The 25,964-nt window shown below is 38.3% G+C and overlaps 1 protein-coding gene across 1 annotated transcript in view; it reads left to right on the top strand.

Annotated features, from left to right (window-relative positions):
• The window catches only part of COL19A1 (collagen type XIX alpha 1 chain), a 329,106-nt gene that overhangs the window by 277,543 nt on the left and 25,599 nt on the right, over window positions 1-25,964 (top strand). The window contains exons 35-44 of the mRNA XM_030804323.1: window positions 4,193-4,246; window positions 5,639-5,692; window positions 8,238-8,282; window positions 10,283-10,333; window positions 10,435-10,479; window positions 10,919-10,945; window positions 14,225-14,278; window positions 18,801-18,845; window positions 22,589-22,633; window positions 22,738-22,800. Coding sequence (XP_030660183.1) covers window positions 4,193-4,246; window positions 5,639-5,692; window positions 8,238-8,282; window positions 10,283-10,333; window positions 10,435-10,479; window positions 10,919-10,945; window positions 14,225-14,278; window positions 18,801-18,845; window positions 22,589-22,633; window positions 22,738-22,800 — 483 coding nt within the window. The remainder of the gene's footprint in view (window positions 1-4,192; window positions 4,247-5,638; window positions 5,693-8,237; window positions 8,283-10,282; window positions 10,334-10,434; window positions 10,480-10,918; window positions 10,946-14,224; window positions 14,279-18,800; window positions 18,846-22,588; window positions 22,634-22,737; window positions 22,801-25,964) is intronic.

Raw genomic sequence — 25,964 nt, 5'->3', positions numbered from 1 at the left:
AGTTATTGTGCTTTTGCTTCCTCATGTTCCACAGAAGGTTTTACTAAAGTACAAGCACAGTAACTGATTTTCATAGTCCAACAGCTTTGAACTACCTCCACCCAAAAGGCAGGCTCTAGAGGGAATTGAGAAGGTAATAACAAAAAGATCAGGAAATAATTGGAATTCAGGTTTTGTATAAGTAACTCTAAGTTAAAGTCACTAGAAGTTAATTTTCATTGATTCTGCAGGGCACTTTTCTTTCTTGGTGAACTGAAATCCATTGTTAATATTCCTCCACACTTTAGTGGACTTTTTCTTCGGTACCCCTTATAAATTCTTTAACACAGTTCACAAAATTGTGCACAATTCTCATTACATGGGGAGTTTCAGCAAGTTCAGGAGATTCTTTTCCGTTGTTTCTTCACACCATGTGAATAATATGAATAAATCTGAAGTAAACTATTGACTCCTTTAGGCCTTGTAGGGGGAATAAGGTGGTGCAGCTTTTTCTCTAGCAGATGGGAGATAGTGAATATAATCTTGTCTTCTACTTGGTCTCAGATATTATTTGAAATTACAATTTGTTGATTTGTCAAAGTGAATAAAACTTTGACCAGAAACATGTGCATTTCCAACTGGCCAATGAACTATACCATTTCAACATACAGTATGGACTTAAGATCTAATCTTACAAAATCTCAAATGTCTATTCTACTCTAAGTGGAAAAGATACAGAGGGACACCCCATCTCTTTGAGACTTCTAATTATTATGTCTTTCATCTGTTTGGAAAATGAGAGAAAGGAGTTGCCTGCTTGTTTATTACTCTTAGAAAAGCAACATTTTCTTCCACATTTTTCACAGATGTTGTTGCACAGCTCAAGGTAGCAACTTGGAGATGCTAATAGAACACATGCTAACCTTTGATGGAGTGATTTCTTGCTTGAAATGCAGGTCTTCCTATAATATTTTGGGATAATAATTGATAAATTAGAAATGAAAAATATCATTAGCCAGATATTATAGCAACAGAAAATCTTCTTGGTAGCAACTGAGCTAGGATTTGCAAAATGAAATATCAGAGCAGGGTAAGAACATAGCTCCAATGGTCTCCGAATATCTCTGCAATAAATTTTAATTTGTATTTTAGTTTGGCACTGTATGTTAAATTGACTGTCTTACTCTTTAATATGTATTTGTCTTCTTTAATGACCATCTTGTCTTCTAAAATTATCTTATTGCCCTTTATGCATCCATAGTAACTTTTACTTTTACTACAGAATTTCAGCTTTTTCAGAGAAAGGCTGCTGAGAATGATTTTTTATTTATGGACTGAGGTTTATTTTAAAGTTTAATGTGGTCATCAAAGGTTAATGAATCCCAAGTTTATAAATTAAGCTATCTAAAAACTCACTCAACATCTCTGGACTGATTCAGTGTTGAGACTAAAAGTAGCAAAAAAAAAATGGAATACATATATACATATATTTTATGCATGTACATATAGAAAGAATTTTATGGAAATATGGGTATTTTGAGGTAAAGAAATTTATGGTATAACATTTATAATCTCCAGTCATTTAGAAGTGCCATTATCAATGGAAATGTTTTTTACCTTGCATGTGTAACCTGTATACAAGTTAATGTTAGGGGAATAAAAAGAACGAGTACCACATACTGATATGTAGAGCCTGCACATGTACACATGCCCATGTATACACACATGTACACACATACACAAACACACACACACAGCACTGCAAATGAGATTGATAAAATTGAAGAAAAATATGTCAACGTTCTTTAATACCAATACACACAAGATTCGGCCCAAGACTTATTAGGAATTCTAGCATGTTCAAGTAGAATTTTTAAGCGCTTCTTCATATCATATCACATGAATAGACCTGAAGTAACACATGACGCCATTTGACACTGAATGGTCAAACCTGGAAGAACTTGGTCCTTGATCCCAATGATGCAAAGAAACTTGATCCAGCTCACAGTCCTATAGAATGCTCATAATCAGTATGCAGTAATATTTCCATGGCCACATCATCTAATATTTATAAAGTATATGAAATGCATATATCATAATAGTAAAAGGTAAAGGAATTGTAGTATGACAAAGAATGGTATGGCAATACAAAAAGAATATTTTACTCAGTAAAGGAGACTAAATCCTGAAAGAGTAGAATCATTCAATCTAGAACTTGATGTATCACATGGTTATCTGAAATAACAAAAGGGTATTTTAAGATCGTTTTTTCTCATTATAGAAGTGATCTCAGTCCACTATTGAAAATTGAGAAAATACAAAAAAGCACTAAAAGATAACATTTCTCCCTATTCCCAGTACCCAGGAGGGACTTCTGGTAATAGGAATGTCATGGTCCACAACTGTGTTAGTCCATTTTCACACTGCTGTAAAGAACTTTCCTGAGACTGGGTAATTTATAAAGGAAAGAGGTTTAATTGACCCACAGTTCCACGTAGCTGGGGAGGCCTCAGGAAACTTACAATCATGACAGAAAGTGAAGAGGAGGCAAGCACCTTCATGAGGCAGCAGGAGAGAGAGCAAAGGAGGAACTTCCAAACACTTATAAAACCATCAGATCTTCTGAGAACTTACTCACTATCATGAGAACAGCATGGGGAAAACCACCCCCATGATCCAATCACCTCCCTCCCTCTACATGTGGGGATTACAGTTTGAGATGAGATTTGGGTAGAGATGCAGAGCCAAATCATAACAACAACACCTCATCTATAAATTCCAAAACCAAAGCCTCTGAAAACCCTGGAAATGTTCCCCAAGTTTGGCTTTGTTTCCCAAGCAAATTCATTTGGCAGCCAAATCTGGCCTAACTCACATGGAGCTTGTCTTTTCCACTCTGTCAGAATATCATGTTTTGCCACAGAAATATTTGTGTGTTTATTAGAGGGCACTGCTTCAGGCACCACTGCAGTGTTACATAATATTCAGTGTGTATATCGTGTTACCTGTGAAATGAAGTGATAATCCAGAATTCTAAAACACATCTAACACTAAAGATTCTGATAAAACTTTTATCTATTTGTCGTGATAAAATAATAAAAGCCTGTATGTATCATTCCCATCTTTTAGGAAGTACATTTAAAATTGTTCAAAAATTTAGGCCCTGTGCTATATAAGATTTGTGACTTTTATTTTTGCATGTTTTCTAACTTTTTTGAAACATGATTTTAATAATTGCAAAATATTTCATATTATAAATTGTATGTAATTTATTTAACAATATTCTGTTGTTGGCAAATGTATCAAAGTAACAAAACTAATTACATAAGTTAGCTAATCTTGCCATTTCTTCCTTGATATATAAATGTATCAGCATCTTAAATCCTATCTGGGATAATTAGTGCTATTCTACAAATCTAAGGAGGGAAGGGAGGGGAAATCTATTCATTGTTATGCTTAAGCCATTAAAGGGTTCCAAATTTAAATTCACCAATGAGCCAAATTTCTTCTTATAATAAACTGATGAGCTAAAATAAATATTATATCATAAAACATATTCCATTTTTCCCTAGCTGAATGGAGCTTAAGTGTAATCATCTATTTCTTCAATGGCATTCTGCCAATCTAAAATTTGTATTTCCATGTTTTACCAGTACGAGATTCTTAGATACTACTGCTGACGGAATGGCTCTATAAAATAAGAAATGCTCTATGAATCACCAGATTAAATTATGTTTGCTTCAGATTCCATGTCATGGCATTTTAGCTCACCCTTCTTACTCTTTAAAACTGAGTATTTGCACATATTCTTACTTATAAGTGAGGGCTAAGCTATGAGTACGCAAAAGCATACAGAGTGATATAATGGACGTTGGAGGCCCAGAAGTGAGGAGTATAGGCGAGGAGTGAAGGATGAAAAACTACCTACTGGGCATAGTGTACACTACTTGGGTGATGGGTGCACTAAAATCGCAGACTTCACCATTATACAATTTATCCACATAACCGAAAATCACTTGCACCCCTAAAGAAAAAGTTTTATTTTTGAAATTAAAAAATTAGAATTAAAAACATATATTTGTATATGACAAACATTATATTTCTCAGTTAGCTAAATAAGTGTTTAATGTTCAATGGTCAAAATATTTGATTAACTAAAATGCCTTCTTCCCAATGATACAACAGATTTTATGGTAGGAACTATCTTTTCCAGGGTCTTCAAGGAATTCCAGGCATTCCAGGTGCTCCCGGCCCGACTGGACCCCCTGTAAGTATTTGTTAAAATGATTGCACTCACAGCTTATATCTGCTGGTATGATGCAAGGTGAATTAATTTTCTTCATTGCCTTTTGTTCTCTGTGCCTCTATGTAGATTGCCCAGATATTGCCTGGAAAAGTAGCCTCATCTAAGCTCTCAGATTTTCATTTAGTATTACTTAAGTCTGCTCAGTGTCCTGGGGACTTGCATCAGAATTCCACCAGACCAGAAAGCAGTCTGCGATTAAGCTAGTCTGTTTGAAATAGAAATTGCATATAAAAGAGCATTCTATTTATTTATAATTTTTTGGCACTAACCTTTAGAAGAGATAGTCAAATGGCACCACAAACTGAGAATTTATTTTCTAAAGGAAAAAAAAAAAGTGGGCTAAGGATTATCGGATTTCATTTATTTTTATTCCTATGTATAAATTAAAATACCTCTATTTTACTCAAGGCTTTCACTGCCCCTCAAACACACCATCAAAGCCTTCGTGTCTTTCACTGTCTTGTTTTCCTAGAACAGAATCTCTTTTCCTTTATACTTGCCAAACCCAATCTCTCATTCAAACAGAGTTTAATTCTAGAGTTGCCAGATAAAATACAGTGCATGCAGTTAAATTTGAATTTCAGATAAACAAATAATTGTTTAGTATAAGTTCATCCCAAATATTGTGTTTTTATTTGCTAAATCTGGCAACCCAGCACATGCTTCAACTTTTCCACTTCATCCTTTCTTAGAGTTCCTATGCCAATAGAGTCTTTATCACATCAGTAGGAATCTAATTATATATTTTTAATGTTTTGAAATAAGGATTTTCCATAATTAAAGTTGTGTCATTTATGCTTTCGCCACAGTTATATAGAACAAACCTGGCTTTAAATTGTTCACTAAAATTAAAAACGATGAAAAAGAGTTGTGAAAGAAACCATGAAAATTATAGCTAACTCTGTTCCCAAAGGATTAAAATTAAATTTTATTTTTCAGTGGTAAAATGCAGATCATATAACTCAATATGCACACTGTTAATTCTGCCACCTTGAAGTATTTAAAATGTTGGTCCCTACCAAAACTATAGCTCATTTAGGAAGGCATAATGTTATGTAAATTGCTGTTTAAACAGCAAGACTAGATTCTTAAGTGTATCAAAAGGTTCCAATTAAGGTCATTAAATGTGGTTGACCAAGGTGAAAAAGTGACCACAAATACAAATTTTACCCTTCCAAGGGTTTATCAGCAGGATACAGCTGCTGTATCAGCCAGAAGAAATATAAGCTTCTAGGGCTTATTTAATTAGGATCAAATGACCTTCAAAACGTGTAAGTTTTAGTAACCAACTTCCAATACCCTTCGGCCATTTAATTGCTGTTTCTGTAACAAACTGAGTTTTGTGTTTTACAGGGCTTATTGGGAAGAACTGGACATGCTGGTCCCGCAGGAGCAAAAGGTGAAAAGGTACAAAGGAAAAGCCTCACTTACATCCAAACTGGGACTTGGAGTGGGAGCAGGACGAGACTCTTCACAGAGAGAGCCATAAAATCAAGCAAAGCCTAAAAGTAGAAATGATGGCAGAGAGTAGCTATTCTTGTAGTGGACTTGGAAGAACACAGGTCCAAAGGTTATTCTAAACATGGGAGATATTTTCCTACGAGAAAGGATAAATAGAACATTGGTGCCATAAAACAAAAGTTCAGGCTGGATTCAGGATCCTGGGCAACCATCTTTGTGGAAGGATTGGGTGGGGGAGCCTCCTGGAAGGATGCAAGTAATGTGATGTCTACCAGGGAGTTCCAGCCACAGGGGCTGTCAGTTTTCTATGACAAAATACCATAGACAGAGTGGCTTATAAACAACAAACATTTATGCATATTTCTCTCGGTTCTGGAGTGTGGGAAGTCCAAGACCAAGGTGCTGGCAGAATCAGTGTCTGACAGAGTCTGCCTTCTTGTTCATAGATGTCACCTACTAGCTGTGTCCTCACATAGTAGAAGGGTGACCAAGCTCCCTTGGGCCTCCTTTATAAGGGCACTAATCCTGTTCATGAAGGCTCCACCCTCATGACCCAATCACCTCCCAACGGCCCCACCTCCAAAAGCTCCAGACAGCAGACTGGCTCTCAGGACCAAGATTCTAGTAACCAAAGAGCTTGCAGAGACAGTCGAGAAGTTCTGTCCCCAGATGGTCATGGGGGAAATTTACTGAAGAACCAGGATAGCCCGTTTCCTGGGGAGATCAGTCATTGGACAGATGGGTTGCCATGGTCAGAAAGGAGGACCAGCATTAGATGAGTCTCAGACAGGACACCACACAGTTTCACATGTTTACCCTGTTTAGGATCTAAACTGGCTCTATTGTACTAGTCCAGGCAGACCCAGCAAGTAAGTGGAATAAGCCTAGCTATTTAGATTGGAGAAATAAGAATCAAGAGTCCACATGAGCCACTCAGGCAGCTTTCACCCACTCGTCAGGACACAAGTTCCCTGACCAACGTGGAACACAGTGACATCAAGGAGCAAAGGAATCCCAGCACATTTTGAAGGAAACAATGCCTTTATTCTAGATAGTCTCTGCACATTTTTTTCTGATTTTATCCCAAGGAGCTTGCCCAACCCCACCAGCCTCTTTTCTCTGTTCTCTATGGAAATTATTCAGTCATAGACTTGCCTTTGAAGTTAATGGGAATTCCACACTGAGATGAGCTTTGCGGCACAAAATGAGAGTGAATATATGACTTTTAATTGTGCCAGGGGAAAAAAAGGACTTTTCAATAGGCACATATTTTTCCTTGTTTGTTGACTCATTAGAACTATGACATAATTCTTTGAAGGACACTGCCAGTCAGCAGAATATGACATGTCTTAGAGAGATAGCCACCATCAAAGCAGTTTGGGAAAAGAAACAATATGCTTGCTCTTTGTTATATATTCTCAGGCAGAAGCATTGCAAGAAAAACTTTACAGTTTATTTTTATTGATAAACATACAAACAAAAGATTTTATGATACTTTCGTTACAAAAAATGGCAGGGTATTGGAATGAAGTCCTTGATTACATTTATGGGAATGGACTAAAATCCCTCAAAATTCTTGGACATTTTGAGTAGAAATTTTACTCTATCTGAATTCTTTTTTAATTAACTATGTCTTGCCATTTCCCCTGCTATAGAAGGACTTAAAAGATTTTTTGAGGCTATTATTCTAAGAGAAAAGCGGAGTTATAGGAAGAACTGCTGAGAGACACCAGAGGGACTTCAATAGCTCTGTTTATTATGGACCAATGAACATCTATGGTTTGTAAAAATAAAAGTGAAATACATTTTTCAACTTTCAACTTGAATTCATTTTCACAAATTCTATTTTCAGTCTGCTTCTCCTGTAAGACTAAGACTCTTTAAATTGTAGCGACCATTTGCTTTAAACAATGCTATACCACAGTTGCTTCTGCTCAGGGAGATGTGTCTGACTTGGATGTAAAGTCAGATATTAACTTAGGAAATGGAAGATGAAGTTTCCCTCCTGCAGACACAACACAGGTTGTGATTTTTTACTTTCGTCAAATTATGTGGATGTCCCCTCTGGTTCCCAAAAGATGAAGGTGGTAGAAATGAGGCTCAAAGTGAGGGCTGACTCAGAGCCACAATCCCAGAGCCCATCGCCTGCTTGTAGGAGAGTTCCACATTGGGAGAGTTCCCCCAGCTGCACTGGAAGTCCAGGACATGAGCACCTGGGTTGTCTGGCTCCATCTAAAAATAAGCTTCATTTCTAGAGCTCACACAGTGAGAATCTGAATGGGTGTGGGAAAAGGCCTTTACCTGTCCTGCGGTCTAGAAATGTATTTCCTGGGTAAAGGAGAGCCCAGCTGAATAAGACTACAAGGCTGAAACAACATGGCAAGTCATATTGATTTCAGAAGATGGCTCTGTGATTAATTTCAGAAGATAGTTTGTAAACCTGGGGTAGAAACGTCTACGCCTCTGATATTAGTCTGTATATCCCTTGCAGGGCAGCGACGGACTCCCTGGGAAACCTGGACCACCTGGACCACCTGTGAGTTGTTCTAGTGTTAAAACTTAAAATTCATGTGTTTACTTAAGACTTTTATAACTCAGAGGTAAGACTACATTTAGATGTTTTCAAAGATAAAAGTCTTCTGAATTTCGTATATTAATATAAATGATAGCCAATGTAGCTTTAAAGAGACCTGATTTGTTCTCCCTTTGGTTCAGCCTCAATGTGCAATGCTCAGATGGGCATACTGCGGGTCTCCCCATCTTGGATTTAGGAACCTGGGTTTGTGCTCCGACTCTCCACTTCCTGGCTCGGGGCCCCTGGGAAAGTCATTTAACCTCAATGTGCTTCATTCACAGAAAAGAGAAGGGCCAGAAAAATAGATCCTTTCTGCTGATGCGAGTTGGTAGAAAATCTGATATTATGCTATATGTGTTCATTCCCATTCATGATGTCTGAGATGCAGGGAAACTCTATTTATGTAGCTCTCAGTGAACAAAAAGTACAAGAGGCATCGATGTTTTTATTATTGTGATTGAGACAGATGCACGCTCCGTCAGGGAAACGGTGGAGAGGAGAGGAGCCTCTCTCCGTGGCAAGTCTGCCCTCATGTGGGGCCATGCTCGAATCGCAGCCGAGCCGAGCTGAGATATCACGCCAAACACCCTTTTCTACCCCACTTTAAGAAACCAAACTCACTATAGAAAGGGCAGAATTGACCCTGACTTTCCGAAGACAATGAGGATTATTATCAGTCTGCATGCAGTTACATGCTTTGTACACGTAAATGAAGAGATTAGCACTCTATTTCCTAAACTTGTTTCCTAAATCTGTTCATCTGTGTTACTGACCTTTTCCCTTGACAGGAAAGCAGGACAGAAAGTATTTAGTGTTCAAATCCTAAAATTCACTCCTTCCCCCGTGGGCAGAACAGCAAATATAACATGAGTTCATGAAAGGGACCTATCATTTTATAATGCACTTAAGATGTCTTTGTCTTCCCTCTGAATTCTCCAAAACCATCCATCCTTCAAAACACAGATTAAATGTTTTCTTCCCTGGGAAACCTCCTTTGGAAATCTCAGATGAAAATATCCTTTGTCTCTCCAGGACGTAGCACACTAAAATATGGTAGACATTCAGTCGCTGTCGGATCAATGAGTTAAATAATAAAGTAATAAATGGATGGAGTGTTTTTCTTCCATCACTAGTGTTTGGAAGATGCATGCAAATTGTCTTCACAGAACACTGGCCACCATCATACAGAAACAATGAAACAGTGACTTCTTCAACTCTGCAACTGATGTGTGAAAACTGCAGAAAGGAAAAGGCAGATTTGACTATTGATTCTATACAAATGTTTAAAAAGAAAGACAAAAGATCCTAACTAAAATTTTCATATGGAAATTTTTCCTAAATGCTAAAATGTATGATTTTTTTAAACTATAGAATAAGTTCTCCATTAAGTGTTGGTTACTCTAGGACATGTCAGTTTTTTTCAAGATGTTCTTATTCTCTTTTGTCCTAAAGAATTTATTTTTGTAGAAACATCCACACAGGGTTGTGGATAACGTCATCTCCCCATTTACCTTAGTTTTCTATTTGATATGAAGAGACTGGAAAAAAATTGCTTTTCAGCAGCCAAATTGTTCCCTATTCACATCTTCATCAGCACTATGGTGTTATAGCCTGCAGGTCAGCAGGCTGTAAACAGTTAGTATAAATTGGCAATTCAGAAACTGAATTCTAATGAGCAAATATTTTCCTCCGAATGCATTAGTATCTCATCTGTCAAACCTGCACATTAATTAAACCCCAACTGAAAGTATCTGTGTGCTTCAGGTGTAGCTCACACTCCTTTTTCATTTCCCTAAATTGAAACGTATTATTTTACTTAGAGTATTAAACTCCCTTTGTAAAATAGAATAGAAAAAAGTAAAAAATAGAATAGGAATAGTATCATTTGGTAAAATGATAAAATGTAGAGATGCAAAGTATTAACTTCCAAGAATAATTCTATATCTCACCTCTTTCCTAAGGGTATTCCATTTAATGAAGGAAACGGTATGAGCAGTTTATATAAAATTAAGGTATTTATATTATATTTGTAATTATTTAAAATCCAGTTATAGACTGCTGTAAATTCTTCTCATCTTTCTCTTTTTCTTTTCTTTTCATTTTTTTTTTGAAGGGAGGTGTGAATGTTCCCAGTTACCCAGGGCCACCCGGTCCTCCTGTAAGTACAGTTGTTTATCATCAAACACACTTTAGCTGAACAACCACAATGAAAAACAAACAATAAAAACCTCTTAAGTTCACTGAAAAACGCATGTTACGAGTACAGCCAAATTTTACAGCAGAAGGAAATAAGTAAAACCAATTATAATAAAATTGAGAAAATGTATGCAGCCAAAACAATGGAAAATAGCATTTTTCATGGTGCTGTCACTTTTTTCATTGCAAATCTAAGAACTAAGTCAATGTCCAAGCAATCACTTTCATGAAATTTCCATCAAGTTATGTTTATTCATCTTATTCTTCAAATTCAAACTGTAATTAAAGCAAAACTTGCTAATATTTGTGTGTGTATTAAAGCAAATTGGACAACGGTGTTTCTTATTCTGTAACTGCTTTGGTCATTATTTGAAAAACGACTTTCCATGTTTCTCTTACAGGGCCCAAAAGGCGATCCTGGCCCAGTGGTATGAATGTTCCCATGTTTTGTGTCATTTAGAATACTGGTCTTTGTTAAATTTTGAAAGAAAAGCATCGGGCAAAATGGCCTGCCTTCTTAGGTGTTCATCAATTAACATGTTGATGGTGACAAGCAGGCCACAAAAGAAATGCCAGCAATATGTTCTCTATTTCTGAGATGCATTAGTCCTGATGTTGTCACTGCCCTTGAGGTTTGTCTCTTTCCATCAGTGTGTTTTTAAAATCATCCTGTGATGGAGGAAGACACATATAAAGCTCTGATAAATGGGACACTTTCTTCTAATAGCCCTCTTCTGATGATTGATTCAATTTTAAGTAGATTGTGGAAGAGAAATACTTATTGGAAAGAAATCCCTTAACATATCTGCCATCTCCCCAACAAAAAAAAGGAAGGAACTGTTTATTTGCTTTAAACGTCTTAGGCAATTATTCTGCAGGAGATGTGTTTTGTCATAAAGCTGCTTATTAGAAAATGTATCAGGAGGTTATGCTCAGCATGGAAGGAGATCCTGTCCTCCACCCACCTAAAGGACGATAATTGTTCTCAGCATCTTTCTCAACCATGGAGCCTCTATAAAAGTTCTGCCAAATTCAATTAGACGCCCTTTATTGCTGGGCATTTTTTCCCGTCATGTCTTTTTCAAGCATATCCTTCATGTTTCGTTTGTATATATTTTAACCTTTGGATATATACTTGAAACTCAAATGTACCTAAAGCTGAAATAAATTTTCAAACCACTTTCCATTGCCATGTGAAAAAAATTTAAAGCCTTTTCATTATAGTACCGTTTGTTAAAACTCAATGAATAAATGTTAAACCAGCAAAGGGACAAGTCATAACAAGTAATGTTTTTATGTCTAAAAACGTATTTTAAAGAGATGCATTAAAGAGCTGTTTGATTTTGTTATTGGGCAATATATATTAAAAGCCAAATTGTTGTCCCCTGAAAGCATTGTTTCAACTAGTTAGGATCATATTCTGTAATTCCGTTTCCTTTGTTTTACTATTCATTCACCCTGTCTACCCTATCTTTACCTGAAACCAACTATATGCTTCATTCTAATTTTAATTGTCTTACATCTTGTTGATAAAAATTTCCTCGTGGTCTTCCCCTCTCATACTCATACACACAAAACAGCTTCTCTGAATCATTTAAGAGCACCTAGGCTTCTCACTGTCTTTTCGGGAACATTCTTTGAAGTTCTTGCATTAATAACTGCAGATTAAGATAAGAACTTTTTAAGTATTATAATAAAGGATAAATTATAATTTACTGGCATTGAAAAGGGGCTGGCAACAAAAATGTAGAGCTATTTGAGTAGAATTTGAAGAGATTAGTCTTCAAATTTCTTAGCTACAGCAAAGGATAAAGAATAAAAACTGATTGAAGTGTGTTCCTTGCTTTTAGAGATGTGAATTAAGTGAGTGAAGCACAGAAACAGAAAAATGCAATCATGAAATTAAATACACATTTAGTGTACACATTCAGCCTCATCCTAGATAAAACTTTGAAGTTACTTTTGGGTTCTCGGTCACCACCACCCTGCAACTCTCATCATCTCCCACCAGCTGTCCTGTAGGGAAAAATAATAGTTCCTGCCATGGAAATAATCCAGGAATGATAGAATTGTAGATCACAGAGCAAAAACTTGAGAAGTCTTTTTGAGGTTGGAAATTTACTCTTCCAACATTCTTCAAATCCCATGACAATAGACCTGCCTCACTATTTCTAATCTTCTCCATAAACCTTTCTAGAGGAATATTACCTTTAATTGAATTTATTATCTTCTGAGGTGCTCCATTTCATTCCTTTGGTATTCAGTTTATAAGTGATGTTTAATTAAATATTTAATTATTAGCTACTTTCAAACAAATTGATTGATTGAGCACCTCTGTCTTAAGGACTGTTGAGAATGTAAACAAGGAGAATCAAAGAGTATGTTTCCTTTGTCAGCAACCTAGGGCCTCTTCTACAGAACTTTATGCAGAACGGAATCTGAACTTTTTTTTTAATCAATTGTCAAGTTACATATTAGGGGGCATTTTAAAAGATTTCTGAAACATAGAAAGCATATCAATTCATATGCTCACTCATTAAGTATTCTATAATAAGGGCAATGTTATAAATAATAATGAAGTTATATCCTTGGTAATATTTTTGAAGCAGATTAGAATTATGTATGCAAAAATACACTTACAGAGAATATAGTTTGAAAGCTCCTGTTTCTTTGTGATTATGTCTAAAGCATCCGGTGTCCTAAGAAAATATTTGCAGTGAACATTAATTTATTAACAAGAAGACATCAAACAACTCCCCACTTTATCTCTTTTTTAACTTAAAGCCCTAATGCAAGCTTGTCCAACCCATGGCCCATGGGCTGCATGCAGCTCAGGAAAGCTTTGAATATGGCCAGTGCAAATTTGTAAACTTTCTTAAAACATTAGGAGATTTTTTTGTGTGTGATTATTTTAGCTCATCAGCTATCGTTAGTGTTAGTGTATTTTATTGGAAGACAATTCTTTTCCTTCCAGTGTGGCCCAGGGAAGCCAAAATATTGAACACCCCTTCCCTAATGCTTTTTTTGTTCAGGGTTAGCAACTTCCTTCACCACAGCTTTTCCCAAAGTGTTTCTTGAGGATCTACAGGCTCCAGTTAGCCTGGGACCATACACCACAAAATGTAAAGATTTTTTAAAATAGAAAACACTAATCTACCCCCTTCCAGTGACTCATCAACTTGAGCAATAACTTTTAGTGTTATTGGAGATAATGATCCTGGGGTCAACTTCTTAAGCATTCACAATTCTTGTCCAGCTGCAGAGAATACTTAAAGATGATAAACACTGCTTTGAGTGCTCCATCTTCATCTACTCTTAAACAGTTTATTCTTATTCTCTGAAAATCTAGCAGCACCAGGTAGCTCACAAATTGGCAAACTTTATTAAAGCCCCATCTTTCATTCTAGTTCTTATTGAAATTGGAGTTATCACTGAGCAGAGGGATTCATTCTGATTAGATTCTCAATCAGAATGAAAATAATTAATCAGAAAATATACCCCTCTGGAGAATAGCTTTTATACTCAAACTATTTTCAAACACCAAATGCAATAATACATTGCTTAAAAATAGGGCATATCATTTCCTTGCTAATACACATCAATGTTTGGGGTGGGAAGGTTAAGCAAAAAATATCTTTGCTTTGGAAACCAATGCTTAAAAACATTTTGATTATTGCTCCTGCATTTCTTATGTTCATATTTAACAGGGAGAGCCTGGTGCAATGGGGTTGCCAGGATTAGAAGGATTTCCAGGTGTAAAGGTAAGCACAGAAGTTAGAAATGTGTTCATTTATTCAACATTCAAAACTGTTTACTGAGCACCTAATGTGCCAAAAACTGTTTTAGGTTAGGGATATATAAAGGAACAAAACAGACAAAAATGTATGTACTCATGGGACTTACATTCTAGCAAAAGGATATAGAAACTAAAAGAATAAACATTTTAAAATTACATCTTATTGTTGGGGCTATGGAAAGAAAGAAAAAGTAGAATGGGTTAAGGAGGTTCAGGAGTGCTGAGGGGATAGGAGGGCAGTATCTGAGCAAAGACCTGAAGGAGGTGAGAGGGAGAGCCAAGTCCCCTCCAGTCTGGAGGAATTAATGTTCCAGGAAGAGGAAACAGCGGGTCTAAAGAGCCTGAGACATAAGATTTCCTGATGTATCCAAAGAGACCAGGGGAGGGAGTGAGGAGATAGTCGTAGGAGATGAGGTCAGAGAGCTGGGGGTGGAGGCGGGAAGTGGCCTTGTCATGTAGAGCAGTACTACTCAATGTATAGCCAGTGGAGAACCAGTGCCAGTCTGCAGACCCTTTGTTATGGGTTCGGTGGCAAGGTTAGTACAGAGACTGAGAGTAAGCACCTAAAAACATGTCCAGGAATTTGTCTAAAATTGTCTAGCAAGCATGTGATGGTAGAATTATCTTTGTTCATGATATGTTAGAAAACAAATAAAAGATTGCTCTTTTACCACAGGAAGTTTGAGAAACACTAATAAAAAGACTTAACAGCAATTGTAAGGCCTTTATCTTTCACTCTTTGTAAAATACAGAGCCATCGGTGACTTCTGAGTCACTGGCATGAGGGGACTTGCAGCCAGAGGGTTGCAAGGGTGGAAGTGGGGAAGCCAGTTAGAAGATATCCAGTAATCCAGGTGCCAGTTGATGTTGGCTCAGATCAGAGCAGAAACAGTGGAGATAGTGAGAATGCCTGGATTTGGATATATTTTGAAGGTAGCACTGATAGGATTTTCAGATTGATTGGATTATTAGAGAATAAAGAGGAGTCAAAGACGACCTTCAGTTTTATGACCTGAGCAGTTTGCGAAATAGGGAGGACATCATCTGAAATGAGGACAGCTATGAGCAAGGCCTATTTTGAAAGGGTGGAATTATCAGGAGTTTAATTTTGTACATGAGACCAAATTTGGAGATATCTGTTAGACAGCAAAGTGAAGGTATTGAGTAGGCAGTATGATATAAAAGTAAGGAATGTGGAAAAGAAGTCTAAGTGGAGACATAAATTTGGCTGTTCTAAGCATAGAGATACTGTTGTAAAGCAGAAGACTAGATAAGATTACCAAGGGAATGACAATAGAGTTTTTAGAAACGGAAAAGGGTCAAGGATTGAGCCCTAAGGCCCTCCAGTATTAGGAGATCAAGAAAAGGAGGAAGGAGCAAGGAAGACTAAGAAGTAACCAGGGAGGTAGGAGGAAAACTTGGTATCCTACAATCCAAGAGAGAATAATGAATCAAGGGGAAAGGAGTGATCTTCTGTCTCAAATACTGCAGATAGGTCAAGTAGAGTGGAGATGGGGCCAGGTAGAATGGTCAAGTATTGAACATTGGATTTAGCAATGTAGAGATCATGGATGACCTTGACCAGAGAAATTATTATTTCACTATATTGTAGGAGCAACTGTGGACTTGAATGGGTTTAAGAGAGAACAAGGAAAAAAAATAAAGTCAGCAAGTCGGTATAAATAATGCTCACAGAGTTTTGCTGCAAATGATAGCAAATAAATAGGCCAGAGGCTGCTAGAGGAAGTAGGGTCGAGGTTTTATAAGATAGATTTTGAAGATAATAGAAATATCAGACTGCTTATATGCTAAAGGAATGACTCAGTAGAGAGGGGGAAGATGGGGATGATGATGCTGGAGAGAAAGGAGAGAGTGCTGGACCAATGTCTTTAAGTAGCCTAGAGGGAAGGGGACCTAGTGCATATGTGGAGGGTTTGGCTTCAGAGAGGATGGTTTATCTACAGTAAAAGGGGAGAAAGCAGAGTATGGGGGCAGAGGCTGATAGGTGGGAAGATGTATTGGATGGAGTCTACAAAAGTTGTTTTCTGATTGCTTAAATTTTCTCAGATAAAGAGGAAGCAAGGCCATTATCCGAGAGCAAGGTAGGGTAAGAGGTTGGGGATTTAGGTAGAAGGTCCTCTAGGAAAGAGAGAGGGTTCAGGGACCACAGAAGTGTGATGACTGCTCAGCCCTAAGGACCCTCTTGAGGTTCATGGTCATGAACTGAAGTGAGACCTCTCAACAAGACTACATGTGCTGGCAAGGCACAGTGGCTCACGCCTGTAATCCCAGCACTTTGGGAGGCCAAGGCGGGCAGATCACCTGAGGTCAGGAGTTCAAGACCAGCCTGGCCAATGTGGTGAAACCCCATCTCTACCAAAAATTAGCCAAGCGTGGTGGCAGGCACCTGTAATCCTAGCTACTCAGGAAGCTGAGGTAGGAGAATCACTTGAACCCAGGAGGCAGAGGTTGCAGTGAGCCGAGATTGTGCCATTGTACTCCAGCCTGGGCGACAGAGCCAGACTCCGTCTCAAAACAGGACTACGTGTGCTTTTCCAGCCATGTTCAGACATTCAGGTAAAGACACAGAATAGGAGGGGAGTTGGATTTAAACAATGTTCTGCTTTTGACGGTGAGTACTGGAAGGAAGAATGCGACAAGACCCTTATTGGCTTATTGGCATACACAAGGGAATGATTCTAACAAGTAACCATGGAATTTTAATTAGGCAAGAAAGAGAGAGGCCATCCACGGAGTGAAAGATAACAAATTTGTACCATCAATGGATTAGGGTTTAGGGGTTCAAGGTACTCAAAGAGTGAGTTAGAATGATGTGAAATGGTGGTCCAAAGTTGGAACGCATGAAATTGAGACTATGGATGGGCAGCAAATATTTTTATTGACAAAGTATCAGGTGTAACTGTGAAAATAAGAGGCAAGTTCATTCGAGGATAGTGGTTAAGGAATGAGAGGCGTGAGACATGCAAATATTTCATTGAATGAAAAGTTCTAGTATATTAATTTTAAAAATGAAAATTTTGTAATTCAAAAGGAACAGAGGGAAATTGATGTGTATTGCCTGTTTATGTCCTTTGCCCATTTTTCTATCAGTCATTTTTTTCTTTTTGATGATAGCTATGCTTCATACGTTAAAGACATTACTTCTATCTCATGTGTTGGAGTTTTCATCCTAGTTGGTCTTTGCCTTTCATTTTTATGTTTAATCTTATTGTAAATATAACCTTAATGTAGTCAAATCTAATGCTATATTTCTTTATGATTTCTTGTTTTGCTTTTAGGGACAAAATGACTTTTACTTTTATTTTCGACCAAAATCAGAATGTCACTAATATATTCTTTGAGCTCTTTTATAGTATATATTATTTTATTTTTATATAAACCTATGTGGAATTCATATGGGATATAATGTAAAGAGAAGAATCAAACTTTTTTCAATGAAATTATCCAATTATTAGAACTGTTTGTTAAATAAAATCCTATTATAAATGGTGGTCTGTTTCTGATATTTCTGTCGTAGTATTTTGATATGCTGCTTAATCTTATGCCAATATTCCATTATAGCTTTATTTATTATATGTTTAAATGTTGGTATTACTAGTATCTCTTTATTATTATTCTTTTAATTTTTTTATCCTCTCAGTTATTATCCCAAGTAAACTTTAGTATCATTTGATCAAACTGCAATTTTGTAAGAATTGCATTAAATTTATAAATTAGTTTAGTTAGCAATGACACCTTCACAACATTGTCTTGCTCTCCAAGAACAGAGCATATCTCTTCATTCATTAAATCAAGCCTTTTATGTCCCTGAGTAAAGTTATGAAGTTTTTTTAATTCAGTTTCTGCCCAAAAAAATTGCCATTTTATTATCCCATATATATAGTCGTTAGTATTTTTAGCATTGTCAGCTTTATCTAAAATATCACATTGACTCTTAAAGAGGAGTTGAGTCACTCTGTTGTTCAGAGCAATTCAAGGGATCTTCTAATTGGCCAAATGAGAACTAAAATCATTAGTTGTAGATCATTTTATTCTAACTCTATATCCAATGAGACAAGGATAGGAAAAGCTTTTTGGAAGACACTCAAAGTGCTTAATCTTTTAAGTAAGAGTAATGATCTTTTGAACATGTAGAATAAAAATATTGACTAATTTTAGCTGTAAGTATGTAAGGGGACGTTAAAATAGGTCACAGAAATGATAACATCTATGCTTGCTTTCATTAAAACTATTATTTACTTTAGTTTTATGGAAAATAAAAAAGCTGTAACAAGTTCAGTTGGCAATTAGCCACTTAGTTTGCTATTTTTCCATCTACACACTAGCTTCACCCCATCTAATATCAGTAACACTTATCAGATCCAAAGGAAAGCTTTACCAAATCCAAATTATTATTTGAGAATTAATTTCATAACTAAAGACTTCATTGATGTCATTAAAGTATCAATATTTTTAAATCCCAACAGGGAGATCGAGGCCCAGCAGGTCCCCCAGGAATAGCAGGGATGTCGGTGAGTTGAGTTTATTTCACATCATTTTCACAGGTAAACGGTTCTATCTCCATGATACACCTGTGGCCAGGGATCAAGACGGGCAGGAGAGCATACCATAACTCCTATGGCATTAGGTTCCTGATAATTCTAGTTTCATAAATAATGCCACCTGTATTTTCCACCTCCACAATCCTCTATTTCTTTTTTTGTTTTGTTTTGTTTTTTTGTTCTCTTTTATTTTCTTCCCAAGTCACTTTCATGGAGGGGAGAGGAAACCCAGTTACTATACATTAATTTATGAGCACAGCTTTGGAAAGTTTATTCTGTTTCTCTATTCTTGTCATATTTCAAGGTTTCTCAGTCTTCAAAAGACAGAGTTCTTATCCTCAGGCATGTACTTCAAGTTCCTTGTATTAATGCAATCTGCCTGAGTTATTCCTTAGCCTAGTGTTATTAGCAGAGCTTTATTGCTGCTAATGTTTCCTCGTAAACTAGCCCTTCGATCCTCTCAATCATTTTTGTTGCTCTCTGGTGTCAAATGTTTTAATCTCATCAAGGTCTTTTCAAATGAATAGGAAGTGCTCCAGGAAAGGTTGAAATCATTTCTTTGAGCCCTAGAGCTCATTCTGATCTTCATTCATGATGCTCTAATTAAAATTTTGTGGTCATGCTTTATGAATAAGAGGCCATTTATCCTCTTGCTAGGTGCTCCTGCAGGGCGGATCCAGGATAACATTACAGGAAAGTCAATGGAAACCATGGGCTTGTATCACAAGAATATAAGAAAGATAAGATAAGGGCCCTACAATCACCACCCACAGTCACCCACTGAGACCTACTGACACCCAACACCACCCAAAACCCTGCTCATCTCCCACTGACATCCCACAAAGTGCTCAGAGCCACTCTACTTCACTCCATTAACTTCTAAGTCTAACAACACAAAATAGAGCCCCATCCATCATCTGCATCCTTCGTAGATGATGGCATTCCCTTACTTAGCCATTATAGATCAAGTCAAACATTTGTATGACTGTAAAAGTAGCATGAAAATATCTTCTTTGGAAAGCCCTTCCAAATTTTTTACAAAAGGATGTATTCTTGAAAGTTTACTACACACTTAATTCTATTCCCTCACTACTGCCCCACTCACAGCCATTCCCAGCAACATATTTGGAAATCAGTTTCTGAAAGTGTCCTCAGAGAACCCTTACAACCTGTTCCTCTTATACTCACATCCTGTGATTTGAATTTTTGTTTCCTTGTGATAAAATAAAGCCTAGTATTTTTCACTGTGTTCACCCAGGTGTGTCTACAAATTACATTTTGCTGTTACCCTAAATTAAGCTTATCTTCTAGGAAAAAATACTGGCCACCATTGAAAGTATTTAAAAGATGTGCAACAGTGACAACAGGCAATCCAAATGAGAAATTCTAAATATGTTTTTCAAAGAGGCAGCATTATTGAGATAAGGGGCTAGCCTGCCACTTAGTTGGATGTCTAAGATCTGATATATTTACTAAAAAAGCAGTTTTCATATGTCATAATTAAAAACATTAACTGGCTAGGCACAGTGGACTCACACATGTAATCCCAGCACTCTGGGTGGCCAAGATGGGCAGAACACTTGAGCCCAGGAGTTAGAGACCAACCTGGGAAACATGGCAAAACTCTTGTCTCTGCAAAAAGTGCAAAAATTAGCTGGGCACCTTTAGTCCCAACTGCTTGGATGCTGAGGTGGGAGGATCACTTGAGCATGGGAGGCAAAGGTTGCAGTGAGCTGAGATTGTGTCACTGCACTCCAGACTGGGCAACAGAGCAAGACCCTGTCTCAAAAAATAAAATAAAAACATTTACTGACAATTACATAAATAAGAAAGGGTAAAAAATTTACATACTACAAACATGTTTAGTTAAAGATGCATATTAGATTTTTATAACTGGCCCTTCTGTGGCTCAGAAGATAAAATAGTTAAAAGAATCTAGAAATAGACGATGGTGATGGCTAGATGACAGTGTGAATGCACTTAGTGCCACTTAAGTGTGCACCTAAAAATGATTTAGAGGGTAAACTTTAGGTTATGTATATTTTACCATGATAAAAAATTTTTTTGAAAAATGGTGATTGTTCTAGTTGAAGCAGGGCTAGGGCCTGCCCAGGCAGAGACACTAGTTACTCAGCTGATTACCAAGGGGACTCAATCCTGCTCTTCCTAGAACGGACCGGTCTATCCCTTTCCAGTATATTCAGGACTAACCAGGGATTTCCCTAGAGCTTCTTTCTTTGCCTTTCTCTGAGGATGGCGTGTGGGTTTACAGGAGGAAGTGCCTGTGAGTGCTGGTGGTAGGGTGGGGCCTCCGGTCAGCATGCTCTCCCCTGGATGCTCTGAGTTCTCCACTGGTCCTACCTGACATTAGGGATGACTTCCATCAATGTCCCTTATCTCTTTGTCTCAGATGTCAAGGCCCAAGCCCTCCATACCCGCCATGTCCCACAATAAGACCCTTCAGGTCATTGGCCTTCTCAGCTCTAACACATTTTCCCACTCAGGCCCCCAGCAACTTCAGCACAGGCAAGCTATGGGGGCCCAGGGATGCTCTCTCTAACTTCTGCCTGCCTAGCTTTGCCATTCAGCACCGTATCTGTACCTATGGAGGGATCTCCTTCCAGAATTCTAAGCAGCAAGTTGGAAAAAGCCCATTTCTTTTCATATTTCTCCAAAACCTACTTGGCTTTCTCAGGTCTCAGCCCCACCACACCTACATCCCATGTCGTCTATCTTTCCCAGCCACATTAGACCAAGGGATGGGAGGTGGTTCCTTCTCAGAGGCAACCAAGCCTTGCCTGCACACTCGGGCCTTGTGTGCTTCCAGTCTCCACTGGGCCGTCTGCCCCTCTCGTCCCTCGCTGTGGTCTGTCTGCTCCAGGATCAGTCACCCAAGCCATGGTGTAGTGACACAAACTAATCTGTTTCTTTTCCTGTCAACAAAACATGGCTTTTCAAATCAAACATGATTTTTTCAGGTTGTCATACTATGAACTTAAAAGCCCTCTTGTGAAACTCAAAGCCTGGAAAAAAACTTATTTGATGCCTTGTGCCCATTTCTCCACTCCCAAAGTAAAGAAGAGCTGCCAGGAAAATAAGCACAAGAGGGATTTCCAATAATGATGATAATTAGGGCTAATATTTTCAAAAATATTCTCCTCTCCTACTCTCCATCATCCACACAAATATATATTCAAAGAACTGCACCCCAGTCTGAAACTTATGGCCTGTAGAGTTGACTATATGTTCCCCAGTCTCTATCCCCTTAGAAATGCCACTTTATTTATTTATTTATTTATTTATTTATTTATTTATTGAGATGGAGTCTCACTGTGTCACCCAGGCTGGAGTGAAATGTCATGATCTCAGCTCACTGCAACCTCTGCCTCCCGGGTTCAAGTGATTCTCCTGCCTCAGGCTCCTGAGTAGCTGGGATTACAGGCACGTCCCACCATGCCTGGGTAATTTTTGTATTATTTTTAGTAGAGACAGGGTTTCGCCACGTTGGCCAGGCTAGTCTTGAACTCCTGACCTCAAGTGTTCCATCCACCTCAGCGTCCCAAAGTGCTGGGATTCCAGACCTCGCCGGAAATGCCACTGGAGAGCATCACCCTTGGGAGCACTTTAAACTCACCTGGGGTTGGGGGAAGAGAAGCATATGGTGTCGTTCAGCAATTTGGCTCCTAACATTTCTCTTCAATTTGCCTTGCCAGGGAAAACCTGGTGCCCCAGGGCCTCCAGGAGTTCCAGGGGAACCGGTGAGTTGGCAGTGACTTTCATGACAGTTGTACTTGTGTTGTACTTGTATGCAGTTTTAAAACATTTGTTGGTAATTAATGTGTGTCTGTGGATGTGTTTATAGGGTGAGAGAGGACCTGTCGGAGATATAGGTTTCCCTGGACCAGAAGGACCCTCAGGAAAGCCAGTAAGTACTTCTTCCTACTTAAAATCTGCCACCTAGAGAAATGCTCTCACATCATCTCCTCATCCACCACCTCAGAAATTCTGAGATTTGAATAAGCAGTTTCCAAGGACTAAGAAGATTGTGCAGATGGATTTTTGATGGCAAGGGCAGGAGTTCTTATTGAGCTCCCTAGATCTGTGTGTGGTATCTTTATGTCTTAAACAGTGTTGAAAATGGTGAGAGTTTTAAGTGTCAGGAAATCTGACTCATCATTTCTTAAGCCTAATGTTCTCAACAGACTTAAAGAAAATATAATGGCCTGTCACGTCCTAAAGTATAAAGAAACCAAAGACCTGTATGTTAAACCAAATCCTAAAGTAGAAGTTATTTTTTCAAATTTCCTCCTTTGTATACAGGTCTTGTTTTCTTACACTCTCATAAATCACTACTGGTGAATGTCTCATCCCCTTGTGTCCTAAAAGAGCTCTTGGTTACTGATCTGTGGTATTGATGTGACATTGTAGCAATCATTCTGACTAATTCAGTTCCACATAAATTCATCCAGTCACTGCTGTTTGCTAAGAATGTGCTGGGCCCTTAGGGAGGGGATCTAAGATGAATAAGACAGACCTCACTCTCAGAGTTATGCCTTACAGAAGGTCACTGCTGATTTATTTGCTGTGGTGTGTATGGGAAAGAAGGCGAGGTGAACAAGCAGTGCAAAATTCAGGAAGCCAGTTTGGCACCTCTGTGAAACCTTCGGGGTTGGTGGCCACCATTTCCTCAGAGAAGACATGAAAAAAATGTAATTTAGAGTTAGGAAGATCTGGGTCTGAGTTATGGTTCAAAGGATTTTATGAGTCACTGAAGTGCCATGACATATGGAAAGCATTTCCAGTGCCTGGCTATGGGAGGTACTCAATAATATTAGTTTCATTCCCTGCCTCCTCTTACCACATCATTCCCATCCCCTGCAAGGCATATCATTAAAGCCTGCCATTGAGTTCCCAGGAGATTATGCAAAAAGCAATGCATTCATCACCAAATATTTCTTGAGCACCTCCTACATGCTAGGCACTGTTCTAGGTGCTAACAACTCATAGCTTTTGCATTCTAATATAGGAAAACAGATAAAAACAACACACACACACAGATTTTCAAGTAGAAGAAGGTGTAAGTAGAGTAAAGCTCTGGAATATTATTCAAATAGTGGGTTCAGAGAAGATTTGCCTGCGATTTGAGCAGAAACCTGCATAAAGTGAGAAGTCAAGCCATGGGAAGGTCAGGGGACCATTGTTTCAGGAAAAAGACATGGCTAGGAGAGAAGCAAGGCTAATGGGGTCAAGGACCTCATCAAAAGGCATGAAGTCAAGAATGAACGAAGTGAAGGAAGAGTGGGAAAGATATGGAGGGAGATGTAGGCAGTGGCCAGACCATGAAGAACTTCCAAGCCAGGGAATGAAGTTTGGATTTCATTTGAAATATGATGGAAATCCACTGGAGCTTTTGTAGCAAAGAATGAAAATGATTGAACATTTTGAGGCTCACTCTGATATTGTGTGGAGAGTAGGCTCTAGGGAGTGGGGTAGAGGAAGACAGGGCAGTAAGAAAACACCACCATCGTCTCCATGAGAAGTAATGACAGTGGACATAGCCATGAGGAGGGGAACTTAGGATGCACATTGAAGAGAGAGCCAGCAAGCAACAAAACTTGCTGATAGACTAATCTAGAGAAGTGTGAGGGAAAGAGACTAATCACAGCTGTGGTGTAGGGTCTGAGCAACTATGTGAGAGTGCTGCTGTTTGGTGAAATGGGGCAGACTGAAGGTAGGTGGGTTTGGGAGGGAGAGCCAAGAGTTCTGTTTTGGACATGTTCATGTTGAAGCACTAGTAGGTATTCAGGTGGAGATGTCAAGTACACAGTGGAGACTTAGGAGAGGCCAGGATTGCTGAGACCAGTTAGGATATCTAAACCTGAGCCTGGAAAAGTGGAGTCATTGTGGATAGGAAGGGAAAAGAGCGCTTCAACTGTTAGGAAGGCGACCCAACAAAGAAGGCTATGAAACTGCAGCCAGAGAGACAGGAAGAAAATCAGGCAAGTGAGGTTTCCTGGATGTCAAGTGAACTGTTTTAAGAGAAAGGAGAAAGCAGTAAGGAGTGATCAACATACAGATAAGTAATATGAGGGCTGATAATTCTCTACTGCATCAGAAATGTAGAGGTCATTGGTGGGAGAGATCACCACATGTTAGTATCTTGGTAAGAATGATCCAGTTGAGAGAGGAAAATTTGATGACACCAGAGAGTGAAGACTACTTTGAGCAGAACTGGTATACTCACAAGTGGGAATTGGTCTTAACTAGGAACAGGGGCAGTTCACCCTTCCTAACTGTGGGGTGTGGGGGTGCCAAAGTTGGGGTGCAAATCCATGAAGATTGACGCAACTGGTGGAGGGACGGTGAGAGGGGTCTCTTTTGTTTGTTAGTGAAAGAAGATTGGAGGTCGTCCAAGTGTGAGGAGTAGGGAGGTGATGCTGGAGGTTGGAAGAGACAGGAAAAGGTGTGAAAGAGTACTTATGGAAAGATAGAAAGGGAGTCAAATTGGGAAATACAGAAGGATGACCTGGTAATGCTAAGGGTGCTGCTTGCGATCTGCTGTTGTACATTTGGGTTGGAACAAGCGAACAAAGATACGTGGTTTTCTTCAGCCAATCAGCTGCTCAGATGCAGACGTGAGGTAGGCAGAATGTACCCAGGAAAGGGGATCTGCCAGATGAATGAAATGAGGGTAGAGAGGAGCAAATACATATGAGTTATGGTAAAAATCTCTGAAAGCAGGGCTCGCCTGTGGATAGAAAGTAACACCTTCCTATACAAAAGAGAACAGTCATGATAGTCTGATAAATTACTGGAGACAAAAAACAAGTTATAGGGTTACTTATTTTCTTATATTGTTACCAAAAACATGAACTACATTTTTACTCTAGATTTATCTTCTTTTATTCAAATGACACAGCTGTTTCTTTCACATCCTCTCCTTAGTCAGCTTTATCCTTGTTCCTTGTATGTCTGAATGTAATAAATTCTTTGAACCATACACTTCAGGTAACATGTTCTTAGTTAACGTATTCTCAGTAATTCCCAGGATGTTTCAGAAAGGTTGGCGAACTATGGTTGGGTTGTCAA

The sequence above is a fragment of the Nomascus leucogenys genome, chromosome 3 (genome assembly GCF_006542625.1).
Source record: "Nomascus leucogenys isolate Asia chromosome 3, Asia_NLE_v1, whole genome shotgun sequence".
NCBI classification, from domain to species: Eukaryota; Metazoa; Chordata; class Mammalia; order Primates; family Hylobatidae; genus Nomascus; species Nomascus leucogenys.
Note: the sequence above shows the minus strand (reverse complement) of the source record. Positions and strands in the feature narration are given on the sequence as shown.